This window comes from Procambarus clarkii, chromosome 36, assembly GCF_040958095.1.
Source record: "Procambarus clarkii isolate CNS0578487 chromosome 36, FALCON_Pclarkii_2.0, whole genome shotgun sequence".
Taxonomy (NCBI): Eukaryota; Metazoa; Arthropoda; class Malacostraca; order Decapoda; family Cambaridae; genus Procambarus; species Procambarus clarkii.
The window spans coordinates 6,099,346-6,116,606 of NC_091185.1; the positions used below are offsets into that span (position 1 = coordinate 6,099,346).

General features: G+C 50.9%; 1 protein-coding gene across 8 annotated transcripts in view; it reads left to right on the forward strand.

The window, feature by feature from the left end:
• The window catches only part of Grip (Glutamate receptor interacting protein), a 201,384-nt gene that overhangs the window by 132,810 nt on the left and 51,313 nt on the right, over nt 1–17,261 (forward strand). For 6 of the 8 annotated variants that reach the window (XM_045739138.2, XM_045739142.2, XM_045739139.2 and 3 more), the window contains one exon: nt 2,225–2,296. In XM_045739138.2, the coding sequence (XP_045595094.2) occupies nt 2,225–2,296 (72 nt within the window). The remainder of the gene's footprint in view (nt 1–2,224; nt 2,297–17,261) is intronic. The other 2 variants (XM_045739141.2, XM_045739147.2) reach the window with 1 other exon arrangement.

The window sequence follows — 17,261 nt, forward strand, 5'->3', positions numbered from 1 at the left end:
CCCCATGCTCGTCCTGTGGGTGGTGGTGGCCCCCATGCTCGTCCTGTGGGTGGTGGTGGCCCCCATGCTCGTCCTGTGGGTGGTGGTGGCCCCCATGCTCGTCCTGTGGGTGGTGGTGGCCCCCATGCTCGTCCTGTGGGTGGTGGTGGCCCCCATGCTCGTCCTGTGGGTGGTGGTGGCCCCCATGCTCGTCCTGTGGGTGGTGGTGGCCCCCATGCTCGTCCTGTGGGTGGTGGTGGCCCCCATGCTCGTCCTGTGGGTGGTGGTGGCCCCCATGCTCGTCCTGTGGGTGGTGGTGGCCCCCATGCTCGTCCTGTGGGTGGTGGTGGCCCCCATGCTCGTCCTGTGGGTGGTGGTGGCCCCCATGCTCGTCCTGTGGGTGGTGGTGGCCCCCATGCTCGTCCTGTGGGTGGTGGTGGCCCCCATGCTCGTCCTGTGGGTGGTGGTGGCCCCCATGCTCGTCCTGTGGGTGGTGGTGGCCCCCATGCTCGTCCTGTGGGTGGTGGTGGCCCCCATGCTCGTCCTGTGGGTGGTGGTGGCCCCCATGCTCGTCCTGTGGGTGGTGGTGGCCCCCATGCTCGTCCTGTGGGTGGTGGTGGCCCCCATGCTCGTCCTGTGGGTGGTGGTGGCCCCCATGCTCGTCCTGTGGGTGGTGGTGGCCCCCATGCTCGTCCTGTGGGTGGTGGTGGCCCCCATGCTCGTCCTGTGGGTGGTGGTGGCCCCCATGCTCGTCCTGTGGGTGGTGGTGGCCCCCATGCTCGTCCTGTGGGTGGTGGTGGCCCCCATGCTCGTCCTGTGGGTGGTGGTGGCCCCCATGCTCGTCCTGTGGGTGGTGGTGGCCCCCATGCTCGTCCTGTGGGTGGTGGTGGCCCCCATGCTCGTCCTGTGGGTGGTGGTGGCCCCCATGCTCGTCCTGTGGGTGGTGGTGGCCCCCATGCTCGTCCTGTGGGTGGTGGTGGCCCCCATGCTCGTCCTGTGGGTGGTGGTGGCCCCCATGCTCGTCCTGTGGGTGGTGGTGGCCCCCATGCTCGTCCTGTGGGTGGTGGTGGCCCCCATGCTCGTCCTGTGGGTGGTGGTGGCCCCCATGCTCGTCCTGTGGGTGGTGGTGGCCCCCATGCTCGTCCTGTGGGTGGTGCTGGCCCCCATGCTCGTCCTGTGGGTGGTGCTGGCCCCCATGCTCGTCCTGTGGGTGGTGCTGGCCCCCATGCTCGTCCTGTGGGTGGTGGTGGCCCCCATGCTCGTCCTGTGGGTGGTGGTGGCCCCCATGCTCGTCCTGTGGGTGGTGGTGGCCCCCATGCTCGTCCTGTGGGTGGTGGTGGCCCCCATGCTCGTCCTGTGGGTGGTGGTGGCCCCCATGCTCGTCCTGTGGGTGGTGGTGGCCCCCATGCCCATCCTGTGGGTGGTGGTGGCCCCCATGCCCATCCTGTGGGTGGTGGTGGCCCCCATGCCCATCCTGTGGGTGGTGGTGGCCCCCATGCCCATCCTGTGGGTGGTGGTGGCCCCCATGCCCATCCTGTGGGTGGTGGTGGCCCTCATACCCATCCTGTGGGTGGTGGTGGCCCCCATGCCCATCCTGTGGGTGGTGGTGGCCCCCATGCCCATCCTGTGGGTGGTGGTGGCCCCCATGCCCATCCTGTGGGTGGTGGTGGCCCCCATGCCCATCCTGTGGGTGGTGGTGGCCCCCATGCCCATCCTGTGGGTGGTGGTGGCCCCCATGCCCATCCTGTGGTTGGTACTGGGCCCCATACCCGTCCTGTGGGTGGAACTGGCCCTCATACCCGTCCTGTGGGTGGAACTGGCCCTCATACCCATCCTGTGGTCGGTACTGGGCCCCATACCCGTCCTGTGGGTGGAACTGGCCCTCATACCCATCCTGTGGTTGGTACTGGGCCCCATACCCGTCCTGTGGGTGGAACTGGCCCTCATACCCATCCTGTGGTTGGTACTGGGCCCCATACCCGTCCTGTGAGCGTTCAGGATTCGAACCTGCTTCACGTTAGTTGAAGCGAATGTTTTGTAACCAGTGTCGCTCTATATCTCTTATACTGGACAAGATTATATATTAAAATATAAGTTTTTTTGTTTTGTTGTTTATTTTAATTTAACTGTTGTATTTTAGCTTTGATGCTAGACACGAGAAGTCTTCGTAACGTCATGAATTTGAGTTAAAAGTAAAGAAGGATGTTAACAAGATGTTTATGTCAATGGTTCTCCTATGTTGCAGAAGAGGTGCGGGGCGTGAGCAACGTGCAGCTTTGCAAGAGGGACGGCTGCACGCTGGGCCTCATTGTTGCAGGTAAGCTGCCTCTCACTCTAAACATCTGCCCAACACCTGCCCAACACCCTCACACAAGCACAACAACTTTCACTACAAATTATCTGCCAAACATTACAAAGCGCTGAACGGGTCGTTTTCTGTGACTCAGGATACGCTGTTCTGAAGCTTTATGGTTCATCTGAGGCCGCTGCAAGCAGCAACAGCCTGTTGGACCAAGCTCTCACGAGCCGAGCCTGGCCTCGGGCCGGGCTGTGTTGCCCGCCCCGCTGTGTATGTGTCTTGGGTCTATAGTAAGACTGTAATGGTATTCCCAAGACAGTTTAATGACGGTTTAAATCATGGGGAACAGTTCGAGGTGTTTTTTGGGTTTTCTCCCGGGTGTTTCCGGGTCTGTTGTGTCTGGCATAGTGTATAGTGCCTATTGTGTGGGCTCTTGTGTAGTGGTGGTGTGGGCTCCGTCTGGCTATCTGTGTGTGTGCTCCACACGGCGTCTTAATGCTTCTTCAGTCACACATTCCTACACCTACATGACTCAATCCCCCAACATCTCTCGCCCACACCCCACCTATAACCACCCACACCCCACCTATAACCACCCACACCCACCAACCACCACCCACACCCCACCTACCACCACCCACACACACCCACCTACAACCACCACCCACACCCATCCCTCCTCCACACCCACACACCCTGGCCCACTCACAGTCTTGTAAACAAACCTGTGAAAGGTCTTGGCTTATCCCACGAGACTGTTGACTGCGTACTTCCGCCCCGCCATGATGACTCTGGCTGGTGTTGACGGCGGGGGAGGAAGTGCCTGCCACTGACGGCGGGGGAGGAAGTGCCTGCCACTGACGGCGGGTTATTTACCTCCTCTGTACTCGAGAACTGATTCGGTGGACGCTTTTGGGAACTTAAATATAAAGAGAAACTTTATTCTATTCTTTATTTCTTTATTCTGTGTTTTAATCTGTTTTAAGTATATGACACGAGGGTTTAATTTATCGTGTTGATGTTTTGGTTTAATTGCATGATTTATGTCCTTGTTGTGTTGATGGGACGGTAGAGGTTTAGTGGTTATAATGACGGTGGTGCGGCTTGAGGCGGAGAGTGAGCAGTATTGCTTTAAGGTGTTGTGTAGGGTGGAGAGGCGTGATGCGGCCCCTCCGGAGGTCAGCACCACACTGCTGGCCTGTGTAAGGCATCAGTGGAACACCCTCGCTGCCACCATTGTTCTGCGCATGCGTCCTCCATCCTCTGCTAAGTGGCATATTATTATTTTTAGTAACTTTGATGAAGAGGTACCGAGGTCCTCAAGAGGCACTTAGATAAGTTCTTGCAAGAAGTGCTGGACCAACCGGGCTGTGGTGGGTATGTGGGCCTGCGGGCTGCTCCAAGCAACAGCCTGGTGGACCAAAAAAATAGTTTTACGATAACGAATTGTAAAAATATTTTCAATGAAAAAATGATTAAATCTGCAGATTCAATAATCTGAAAATCATGAAATTTGAACATTAGTTGTGGTTTGTATAATTAAGATCCATTTTTGATTGGTCAATAACCTGAAGTACTACTGAACCCACTAGGGTTCCCGAGGCTTCAGCTGATGCCGAACCAGTGTTTGCCACACCTGTGTATCCCAGGTGCAGTAGTACCCCAGGTTGCAATGCTTTTGACCATGTTGTGGCGTAGTCGTTTGGAGCGTTCATCTGGTAACACCCAGCAGATAGGTTCGAATCTTCATCACGGCCCCTGTAGGTCTTCTCGCTGATAAATCACGATACTGCCTCATAATTAAGCGATCAGTGATGGCTCATCCTTGAGTCAGCCTTCAAGGATGACAGCCCCAAGGAAGAGTCAGCCTTCAAGGATGACAGCCCCAAGGAAGAGTCAGCCTTCAAGGATGACAGCCCCAAGGAAGAGTCAGCCTTCAAGGATGACAGCCCCAAGGAAGAGTCAGCCTTCAAGGATGACAGCCCCAAGGAAGAGTCAGCCTTCAAGGATGACATTAGACGCAAGATAAATACTAAAGACTCATTAACACTATGTTCAGTGAGCTGCTAAACGTGCTGTAGAACCACGACCCGGAGGAATTGTTCCGAAATGTGACACCATGTGACGGCACACTCCACACCACCCCTGCGTCACACCTTGCGTCACACCCTGCGTCACACCTTGCGTCACACCCTGCGTCAGACGCCACACCCTGCGTCAGACGCCACACCCTACGCCACCAAATCAGCCACTCCCAAAATACCACTCCTCGGCCCACCTAGACCACCGCCTCCCCCAATAAACAGTTTAGCGGCAACATTAAGATGATTTATATATATTTGTGGAGGCAGAAGAAAAACACCTCCCCCCCCCCACCCCTCCTCCAAGACGTATCCGGTCAATCTTGCTGTCCTAACTACCGGGAACTACCTTCAATAACTACCGGAAGTGTGTGTCGATCATTTAAGTCATGAGAAACGTTGCTGTCAATCGCCTGTCATCGTTACTGCTATCGTCAGTAGCACAATCATCTGCTATCATTTGCTTTCACCACTGGCAGAAGCAATAGGCGGATGGATCAAGATATCACAGGTCGAGCCTGGCCCCCAAGCAGGGCTTGGAGAGAGAGTAAAAGAACTCTTAGAACCCTGGGAGCCGGTGACTGAACGGACAGAACACTGGACGCGTGATCCTGTCGTCCCGGGTTCGATCCCGGGCGCCGTCGAGAAACGATGGGCAGAGTTTCTTTCACCCTATGCCCCTGTTGCCTAGCAGTAAAATAGGTACCTGGGTGTTAGTCAGCGGTCACGGGCTGCTTCCTGGAGGGTGGAGGCCTGGTCGAGGACTCGGCCGCGGGGACACTAAAAAGCCCCGAAATCATCTCAAGATAACCTCAAAACAGTGCACAGTTACAGCCACAACAGACCACTGGAACATTATCTAACACAGTGCACAGTTACAATTCCTGGTGTGTGTGTGTGTGTGTGTGTGGTGTGGAAAAAAATAGTACAGAAGTAGTAGAAACAGTTGATTGACAGTTGAGAGGTGGGACCAAAGAGCCAGAGCTCAACCCCCGCAAGCACAACTAGGTGAATACATATCCGCGTTATTTCCATGTGTAGATTTACAACCAGTCCCGCAGATACTTCTTCCATATGTAGATTATTATGTATCTCTCCCGCCTGGGCTCCGGGAGTACAGTCTTGACGGGTTTTAAGCCGTCAAAATACTTTCTGGAATGGATTACTGTAGTGAATGTTTCTTGAACGTTCTTCCTTCCCTCCACCCCCCCCCCCCACCAACTCTACCCCCCCCCTCCCATATCCATCCCCTCCCCCCCCCCCCACACCCCCACTACCTCCCCCTTTGCCGTGTGTCAACAAACATACCGAAATTGAAACTCACTTTCTGCATGTTGAAGAGTTTGGTAGTGAAGCTCTGGTGAGATGATACAGCTGGGAGGGGGTGTGTGAGGGGGGGGGGGGGAGATGGGAGAGTAACCAAATGGAAGGGTGGACAACCTTAGGAAGAGGGAAGGGGGGGGGGGAGCTGGTGAAGGAGAACCTGGGAGAACAGAAGTAGAACTAGGGGGGGGGGGAAGGGAACTAGGAGGAAGGAGAGGGGGGATACACAGGGGAGAGAGGTCGGGGGACTCTGGAACAGAGGTCCTGTTCCAGAGGATCCACATGTCTCGTTTTCATTGCTTTGAAAACGAGTTAAGGGTAAACTTTTTATATTTTAAACCAACAATTTATAATACACTAAAGTTAGAACTTCAGAATATTTCCTGTTTAGGACGAAGGTTCACTCGCCAGTTTACACACAAACTATTAATGGAAGCACAATGTGCTTTGAGACCCTCATTCAGAGGGTAACCAAGGTAAGGAGAAAGGGAGACAGTAAGGAGAGTGGAGATCATGTAGAGCTCCAGGGAGGTTATCTATCTTGAGGTTATCTTGAGATGATTTCGGGGCTTTAGTGTCCCCGCGGCCCGGTCCTCGACCAGGCCTCCACCCCCAGGAAGCAGCCCGTGACAGCTGACTAACTCCCAGGTACCTATTTACTGCTAGGTAACAGGGGCATTCAGGGTGAAAGAAACTTTGCCCATTTGTTTCTGCCTCGTGCGGGAATCGAACCCGCGCCACAGAATTAAGAGTCCTGCGCGCTTTCCACCAGGCTACGAGGCCCCTTTAGTCCCCCGAGGCGAGGACTAAAAGAACTCGCAGACACAATGTAGAAGAATTTATAGGAGCCGTAATTCGCTCCACGACTCTGTGGTCTTAAACAATAACAATGGCTGACCACTCCCTCCTCACTGACGCTACTGGCCTACATTGTCCAGATGTCAGAAAGTGATAGAAGGGTCACATTTACTCTATTTTAATTCTGATAATTAAGTTAATTTATATGAGATGTTTTTATGATGGTAAAGTCCAAAGACTAATGTATTTAAGAATAATTCCCACCATAATAGGTGGTGAATTTATAATAGTATGTGGTAATGATATCCCGTTTTCTATAGACGGAAATTCCACTACAAGTTACATTTTCTATGGGTTAACTTGTTTATACAATGCAGCAGCAATATTATCTGCCTGCATGTAATATTAAATGGTGTCGGATTTTCCGACATGTCAGTCCTGGGGGCTGTATCATGCTCGATAGTTAACATCGCTGACTGTGTGTTTTCTCAGACGTGGATACAAACTACCATTGTCAGTGTCAGCGGCGGCAGCCCTTGGAGTAGGTAATTAATGACCCCAGTAGCAGTTGGCATTTCCTCTATTGCATATGTAAACGTTAACGTACAAAGGAGAGAGAGAGAGAAAGAGAGAGAGAGAGAGAGAGAGACAGAGACAGAAAATAGACGGAGCCTAGAGAGGGGGGGTGGGGGGGGGAGTGAGGTGCCGTGGAGTAGAGAACACAGAATATATATGTGAAGAGCTGTCAAGAGAACTCTGATCCCTTATTAATATGTATATATGTGTAGTCGGGTGTGTGGGGGCGGGGGAAGGGGGGGGCATAGTTACCCCTCTGACACCACACACACACACACACACACACAAACACACACACACACACACACAGTGGAGCATCTGGAGCGAAGGAACTTTGTAACACAGCATCAACATGGGTTCAGGGATGGCAGGTCCTGCCTCACAGGGTTACTTGAATTCTACGACCAGGCAACAAAAATAAGGCAAGAAAGAGAAGGGTGGGCAGACTGCATATTTTTGGATTGTCAGAAAGCCTTTGATACAGTGCCACACAAGAGGCTAGTGCGAAAGTTGGAGATGCAGGCTGGAGTGAGAGGGAAGGTACTCCGGTGGATAGAGGAATACCTAAGCAACAGGAGACAACGAGTCTGTGTGAGGGGTGAGGTCTCAGATTGGCGAGACGTCACAAGTGGAGTCCCGCAGGGGTCAGTCCTTGGACCTATACTGTTTCTGGTATATGTAAATGATCTCCCAGAGGGTATAGATTCGTTCCTCTCAATGTTTGCCGACGATGCAAAAATTATGAGGAGGATTGAAACAGAGGATGATAGTAGGAGGCTACAAGATGACCTGGATAGACTGAGTGAATGGTCCAACAAATGGCTGTTGAAGTTCAACCCGAGTAAATGCAAAGTAATGAAACTAGGCAGTGGAAACAGGAGGCCAGGCACAGGATACAGAATAGGAGATGAAGTACTTAATGAAACAGACAGAGAGAAAGATCTAGGAGTTGATATCACACCAAACCTGTCTCCTGAAGCCCACATAAAGAGAATAACGTCTGCGGCATATGCGAGGCTGGCTAACATCAGAACGGCGTTCAGGAACCTGTGTAAGGAATCATTCAGAATCTTGTACACCACATATGTAAGACCAATCCTGGAGTATGCGGCCCCAGCATGGAGCCCGTACCTTGTCAAGCACAAGACGAAGCTGGAAAAAGTCCAAAGGTATGCTACTAGACTAGTCCCAGAACTAAGAGGCATGAGTTATGAGGAAAGGCTGCGGGAAATGCACCTCACGACACTGGAAGACAGAAGAGTAAGGGGGGACATGATCACAACCTACAAAATCCTCAGGGGAATCGACCGGGTAAACAAGGATGAACTTTTCAACACTGGTGGGACGCGAACAAGGGGACACAGGTGGAAGCTGAGTACCCAAATGAGCCACAGAGACGTTAGAAAGAACTTTTTCAGTGTCAGAGTAGTTAGCAAATGGAATGCATTAGGAAGTGATGTGGTGGAGGCTGACTCCATTCACAGTTTCAAATGTAGATATGATAGAGCCCAATAGGCTCAGGAATCTGTACACCAGTTGATTGACGGTTGAGAGGCGGGACCAAAGAGCCAGAGCTCAACCCCCGCAAGCACAATTAGGTGAGTACAATTAGGTGAGTACACACACACACACACACACACACACACACACACACACACACACACACACACACACACACCAGAATAACTCTCCCCTTCACTTCTAATTCCCTGACATATGTATCTCTTCCTCCTCTTGTGTCGTACTGAAATGTGCCCTTGGCCTAACCTGCCAGAGGACCTAAAACAGAAAACGGGGACAGTACGTCACTTTCGCCAGCCGCTTCCATTTTCTAGTACGACGATTTTTTGGCCTTAGGTGGAGTATACGTCAGAAATACGACGTTCTATTAGGAGGACGAGTTGCAACCTGTCGGCTCCCCCCCCCCCCCAGCCCCCCTCCCTGGTAAGTGGACCATGATTCCTGGGGGAGTGGGGCTGGGACGAAAGGGGTGTGTGTGTGTGTAGACTGAGGGGTGTACACACACTTCAGGATGTGTGTACACTGTTCTGTAGATGTTGTGTGTATCGCGCGGGCCGCTCCAAGTGACAACAGCCTGGTGGACCAAGATCTCACAAGTCAAGCCTGGCCTCGGGTCGGGCTTGGGGAGTAGAAGAACTCCCAGAACCCCATCAACCAGGTGTCAACATACGCTGAGGATGTCACTCAAATAATAGGCCAACCTGGACCATCAAAGCCGCTGCTAGCCAACAAGACCAAGGCAGCAACTGAATTCGTAAACATCTTTGGAAAGTAGTAGCGAATGAACTCAAATACATCATAGTTCCAGATAATACACATTGAAAAAGAAACCCAGACCCCATTATCCTTGACAACCGTCCGATCCAATATGCGGAGGTGGGCAGAACACTGGCACTCGTGGTCAATAGAACAGGGATAAAAATTCACGTAAAGTATAAAATGAAACAAAAACAGTCTTGTGGCCCAAGATGAGACGCCCCACTCCCACAACTGGTGGCCCAAGATGAGACGCCCCACTCCCACAGCTGGTGGCCCAAGATGAGACGCCCCACTCCCACAGCTGGTGGCCCAAGATGAGACGCCCCACTCCCACAGCTGGTGGCCCAAGATGAGTCGCCTGTCTCATTTGGTCTCCTGTCACCTAGTCCCATTTCCATACCTTGACATTTTACTCATGTTAAACTCCAGTAGCCATTTCTCTGACCACTTCGCAACCTGTTTAAGTCATCTTGGAGGATCCTACAATCCTCATCTGTCACAACTCTTATTAATTTTGCGTCATCCGTGAACATCGACATATAGGACTCTACTCCTTTAGACTTGTTCACGTATATGAGAAACAGAACTGGTCCCAACACCGATCCTTGAGGTACTCAACTCGTTACTGTTCGCCAGTCTGACTTCTCGCCCCTCCCCCTCCTTACCGTTACTCTCTGGCTCCTTCCTGTTAGGTAGTTCCTTACCCATTGCTAGGGCCTTTCCGCTTACTCCCACCTGCCTCTCAAGTTTGAATAGCAGTCTCCTGTGCGGTACTGTGTCAAAAGGCTTTTTGGCCGTCCAGAAATATGCAGTCTGCCCAACCTTCTTTGTCCTGTCTTATTCTTGTTACATTTTCATAGAATTCCATTTGTTTGGCATGATTTTCCTTCCCTGAACCCATGTTGGTGTTTGTTTACAAATCTTATATTCTCTAGGTGTGTGACCAGTCTTAACTGTGTGAGTGTGTGAGTGTGTGTGAGAGTGAGAGTGAGAGTGTGTGAGTGCGGGGAGGGGGGGGAAGGTCGCGTGCCGCGTGTCACGCTGGTATGTCCGTCAGTTTATTTTGGGTTAGAAGCTTGGCCATCACAGGCAGCGTCTCTTGCTGAGTGAGAGAGACAGACGGCGGTGAGAGATGAGACAGGGAGGGGGAGACATGAGATGGGGAGGGGGAGAGAGATGAGAAACAGGGAGGGGAGAGAGATGAGAGACGGGGAGGAAGATGTATGAGAGACAAAGCGAGGAAGACAGAGAGACAGAGAGAGAGAGAGTGAGTGTGGGAGGAAGAGAGATAGAGGAACTTCCGAGTACAGAGCGCCACTCTCCCCCTACACCCTCCCCTACACCCTCCCCTACACCCCCTACCCACTTCCCCTATCACCTAATCATGTAAAAACTCAAATACCATCATCCACCGCGACGGCTCCTCCCTCCCTCCCCTTCTGCAGTGGGCCGCGTGTAGGGGCGCGGTCCCGTGCCTCAGTGTGTGTCGCCTCGGCCAGGCCTGAACACCCCTCTAGCCTTCTGCAGCACCTCCGGGAGGCTTGTGGGGCGCGTGTGAGAGTGTCAACACGAGGGTGGGTGTCCTACCACACTCACGGATCTTCTCAAGCCATTTTGAAAAGGCAATTCGTTTGGGTGATCGAGTGCGCAGAGCCTTGCTAGTTCACGAGAGTGCGCAGAGCCTTGCTAGTTCACGAGAGTGCGCAGAGCCTTGCTAGTTCACGAGAGGATGTTTAGGCTTGAGTTGCGTGGAGTGTGTGTACTCACCCACTTGTGCTTACTACCCAAGTGTGTTTGGGGGGAGCTGGGGATTGAGCTTCGGCTCTTTGGTTCCGATTCTCAACTATCAACTGGTGTACAGGTTTCTGAGCCTACTGGGCTCTATCATATCTACATTTTAACTTGTGTATGGAGTCAGCCTCCGCCACATCATTGCCTAATGCATTTTATTAATTAACTACGAGAGATTCACATCGTTGGAAGACAGAAAAGTTAAGGGAGACATGATTACCTCCTGCAAAATTTTCTGGGGACTTGACAGGGTAGATATAGACACATTAACACGGGTAGTACACGCACAAGGGGACACAGAGGGAACTGAGTACTCATATGAGCCACAGAGACATTAGAAGGAACTTTTTCAGTGTCAGAGTAGTTAAGATATGGAATGCACCTAGGAATTATTGTGGTGAGGGGGGGGGGGTGATACCTGACCTCTCCGTGACCTGACTGACCCCACATACATAATGTCATGTGTAGTGTGTGACAAGTCATGTGTGGTGAAGAGTTATTCAATCAATTCAGTTTCAACAATAAGAGGATCGACTGGGAAAAAATAAATGTAGATCTTGCAAACATTCAATGGGAGACGGTCTTAAGCGACAAAACTGCCACACAGGGAATAGCTCAACTGACAGCTGAAGCATACAAGGTCTGCTTGAAGCACGTGCCTGTGAGGAGGGGCAGAAAGAGGACCACTCTAGAAGTGACTTACCTCTCACAAGTCAAGCCTGACCTCGGGCCGGGCTTGGAGAGTAGAAGAACTCCCAGAACCCCATCAAACAGGTATATGTGGGCCTGCGGGCCGCTCCAAGCAACAGCCTGGTGGACCACACTCTCACAAGTCAAGCCTGGCCTCAGGCCGGGCTGGGAGTAGAAGAACTCCCAGAACCCCATCAACCAGGTATCAAACAGAGAGAGAACGCAGACGACTGTACAGAAGGAAAAAAATAACGGAAATGCTTAAACAGACACGACTGTCATAAAAGAGGAAAATAAATGTAAACAGGGAGATCAAAGAAACAGAGCAGACGTTGAAGCGATCATACGAGTCTGAGGAAATGGAATTGGAACAGAAAGCTATACAAGAGATAAAGATAAATACACAAATAATTGTTAACTTATGCAAAATCAAATAACAAACCTGGACCAGTACTGGACCTTTACTTACAACTGAAGGTTCGTACACAGAGAATGATAAAGAAATCTGTGAAACCCTAAATGGCCGGGCAGTATGAGGCTATGTTTAGCACACCAATAAACAACATAAAAGTTGATGACCCAGACAGCTTCTTTATGGATGACATCAAAGCTCCAGATAATATAACTGATATTAACACACATCTTTGACAGATAAATTGACAACATTGATGCACTCAGCTCCTGGGCCCGACTCGTGGAATTCAATATTCATAAATAAATGTAAAGTACCAGTAGCACGAGCACTCGGAGTAATATGGAGAAAGAGCCTGGATACAGGGAAGATACCAGCAGCACTTAAATCACCAGATATAGCTTCTCTGCACAAGGGGGGTAGTAAAGCTTTGGCCAAAAACTATAGACCAGTCGCACTAACATCTCACATAATTCAAGTTTTTCAAAGAGTGATTAGTAATCAAATCTCCAGTTTTATGGAAAATAATTAACTACACAACCCAAAACATGGATTTAGAGCGGGAAGATCGTGTCTGTCACAGTTACTCAACCACTATGACAAAATCACAGAAGCTTTAGAAAAACAAAATGCAGATGTTGTATACACAGACTTTGCAAAGGCATTCAATATGTGTGACCATGGAGTGATAACTCATATAATGAGATCAATATGTATGGCTTTGAGTAATTAGGTATGGGGGAAATGAGAAACTTAAACGAAACACAGGGTACAGGACACAGGGGTACAGGATGCAGGGGTACAAGACACAGGGTACAGGACACAGGGGTACAGGACACACGGTACAGGACACAGGGGTACAGGACACAATCAGACCTACTCATAGAAGGAAAGCAACATGTAAAAGATCTGAGAATTATGATGTCTGGCGACCTGACATTTAGTGAACATAACCGAGCAAATATAGCGGCGGCGGCGGCCAGGACAATGATAGGATGGATTAATGAATTACCCACCCGAAATCATCTCGAGATAACCTCAAGATTATGAGAACGTTCACATCCAGAGACCTACAGCAATGATAATCATATTTAAATCACTGGTGTTGTCCCGTCTTGAGTATTGCTCGGTACTCACTTCCCCTTTCAGAATGGGAGAGATCTCTGAATTAGAGGGAATACAAAGAACATATACGGCACGCATAGACACGATAAAACATCTAAATTATTGGGACCGTCTCAATGCTCTCGAAATGTACTCTCTGGAATGGAGACGAGAAAGTTATTAAATAATATATACATACAAGATACTGAAGGGCCAGGTCCCAAATTTGCACAGTAAAATGACATACTGGAGCGAGAGATACGGAAGGAAATGCAGAATAGAACCAGTGAAGAGCAGAGGTGCCATAGGCACAATCAGAGAACACTGTATGAACATCAGAGGTCCACAGCTGTTCAACACCCTCCCAGCAAGCATTAGCAATATTGGCGGAACAAAAGTGGATGTATTCAAGAACCACTTAGATAAGTTCTTGCAAAAAGTGCCGGACCAACCAGGCTGTAGTGGATTTGTGGGCCTGCGGGCCACTCCAAGCAACAGCTTGTTGAACCAAGCTCTCACAAGTCAAGCCTGGACCCCGGGCCGGGCTTGGGGAGTAGAAGACCTCCCAGAACCCCATCAAGCAGAACTCTCTTCAGGAAAGATCCAAGAGTCTGAGAGGCTTGTCGGCGGGTGAGTCTTGTGTCTTGACACAGTGGCGGGAGTGTATGAAGGTCTGACAAAGAGTGTGTCAAGGTACACACACAAGGGGCGGGCAAGACCTTTCTCCTAGTGTTTACGAGAGCTCTTGTGATTATGACGCTGTAAACTCTGTCGTGTGTGTGGTGGTGGTGTGTATGTGTGTGGTGGTGTGTGTGTGGTGGTGTGTGTGTGGGGTGCTGTGTGTACTCGCCTAGTTGTACTCGCCTAGTTGTGTCTGCAGGATCGAGCATTGACTCTTGGATCCCGCCTTTCGAGCATCGGTTGTTTACAGCAATGACTCCTGTCCCATTTCCCTATCATACCTGGTTTTAAAATTATGAATAGTATTTGCTTCCACAACCTGTTCCCTAAGTGCATTCCAGTGTGTGTGTGTGTGTGTGTGGTGGTGGGGTGTGTGTGTGTGGTGGTGGGGTGTGTGTGTGTGGTGGTGGTGGTGTGTGTGTGTGTGTGTGTGTGTGTGTGTGTGTGTGTGTGTGTGTGTGTGTGTGTGTGTGTGTGTGTGTGTGTGGTGGGCTAGGTACCCATATAGACACCATCTACTGGGCCCTCAGCTTAGGAAAATACTCTTAGTACTCCAGGGTAAGCATTACCCATTATTGCCTGTACTTGAGTACATGTGAAGTGTTTGTACCCGAGTACATGTGAATTTTTGTACCGGAGTACATAGTATTTTTGTTAAAAGTCCTCGATAATGAGTGTGTCAACTGAACATTAGAATATAATTTTCAAGTGCCTTTGATCCACAATCACAGGAGGAAACATGAATATAGATAATTGTCAATTGCCAAAAGTAGTGTACCTTGTGGGGAAATCAGAGTGAAACAACGATGGTATAACATGATCAGGGCGTAGAAAATATCGGTGTTCGTGGCTGGGCTGACAGAGAGAGAGAGATGTCAGCGGAAGTGAAGACTGACGGCGGTCAATCAGCCTCCACTATGCTCAAGAAACTTAAGAGGATGTCATCAGTGTCCCTTCCTGAATTCCTCGCCTCAAGGCTAAGGAAGCGTGAGTACGGCTCCCGGCCTCTCTCTGTGTTGGTAGTTAGTAATCTGTGTGTTCGTTGCTTGTGTATACGTGTGTATACGTGTGTATACTTGTGTATACGTGTGTATTGATGCATCCTTGTTACTTTAAGTGCTTCCGGGGCTCGGCGTCCCCGCGGCCCGGTCGTCGACCAGGCCTCCTGGTTGCTGGACTCGTCAACCAGGCTGTTGGACGCGGCTGCTTGTTGTATTGTGATGTTGTATTATGTATATATACATGTATTATTTATACTTTGACTATATTGGAGGTTTCCATCACGTCGTTTAAGGCGTCTTCCAAGAGGTTCATCGTCGTTTAGCCCGACACGTCGTCGTCTGTATGGATCACGTGTCACGATAAAGACGACACGACGTGTGTGGATCACCTGCAACATACCTGTGACGGGTTTCGACAGTTCGTCTACTCCCTGAGCCCGGCCAGAGGCCAGGCTCGACTTGTTTAAGAATGTGATTAAGAATGATATCCCCCCAAGAGGCCAGGACGCTCACCCCCAACAGCCTGGTTGACCAGTCGAGCAACCAGGAGGCCTGGTCGAGGACCGGGCCGCGGCGATGTTGAGCCCCGAAATCATCGCTAGGTTCCCCGCGGTGAATATTTGACGTAGTTAAAGACCTTCATACACCTTTTTCCTGACGTACTCCACCGGTGGAAACAAATGGGCAGGGTTTCTTTCACCCTGATGCCCTCTGTTACCTAGATGTAAATAGGTACCTGGGAGTTAGACAGCTGCTACAGAGCTGCTTCTTGTGTGTGTGTGTGTGTGTGTGTGTGTGTGTGTGTGTGTGTGTGTGTGTGTGTGTGTGTGTGTGTGTTAGGGGGGAGGGGTAGAAAAAAATAGTAACAGTTGATTGACAGTTGAGAGGCGGGCCGAAAGAGCAGAGCTCAACCCCCGCAAGCACAACTAGGTGAATACACACACACACACACACACACACACACACACACACACACACACACCATCTCCCCTTCATTCATCTGCTGGAGTGTCATCTTCTCCTATTCTCTCCCCTCATCTTCCCTCTCTACCACTATTAATACTCCTCATGAATGTAGCAAGTAGCTGGCTGGTGGCTGAGGGGGGGGGGGGGTAGCCCACACCACGCCCACACCAGAGGGGGGAGGGTAGGCCAGACCACGCCCACACCAGGGGGGGTAGCCCAGACCACGCCCACACCAGGGGGGGGGGTAGCCCAGACCACGCCCACACCAGGGGGGGGGTAGCCCAGACCACGCCCACACCAGGGGGGGGGGGGGTAGCCCACACCACGCCCACACCAGAGGGGGGAGGGTAGGCCAGACCACGCCCACACCAGGGGGAGGGTAGGCCAGACCACGCCCACACCAGGGAGGGTAGGCCAGACCACGCCCACACCAGGGGGGGGGGGGGTTGTCTGTGGACTGCGAACAAAAACCAGGTGACGGGCGTGACCAGCGATTTCCTGCTTCCCTCCTGTGTTACGACGGCTGCCCCCTGGTGTGGGTACCCTGCCCCCTGGTGTGGGTACCCTGCCCCCTGGTGTGGGTACCCTGCCCCCTGGTGTGGGTACCCTGCCCCCTGGTGTGGGTACCCTGCCTCCGGTGTGGGTACTCTGCCCCTGGTGCCCCCGGTGTAGAAATATGTTCTGGGGGCACCCTGCCCCCTCTTGTTGGTACCCTGGTGTGGGTACCCTGCTACCCGTCTTGCCTATCTCAAGAACGGCGAAGAAGGTTAGGAAGAGAAATAGAAACAATTGAACTCAAGCTACAAGAATCATTCAAAACCCAGGAGAGGCAAAGAGAGGAAAAGGCCATCAGTGAAATAGAGAGAAATCCTAAATATTTTTTCTCCTATGAAAAATCAAGATCAAAAACCACATCTAGTATCGGGCCCCTGCGAAAGGGAGATGGAACTTTCACCGATGACAACAAAGAAATGAGCGAGCTACTGAGGAAGCAGTACGACTCTGTTTTCAGTGAGCCATTAAACGCACTAAAGATTGATAACCCAAATGAATTTTTCATGGATATGATACCAACTTCAAATCATATATCAGACGTCACTCTATCCGCACTGGATTTTGAAGAAGCCATAAACACAGAGATAGCACCACTCCATAAAGGAGGAAATAAGGCAGAGGCAAAAAATTACAGACCGATAGCACTAACATCGCACATCATAAAAATCTTTGAGAGAGTGCTAAGAAGCAAGATCACAAAATACATGGAATCACAACAACTCCAT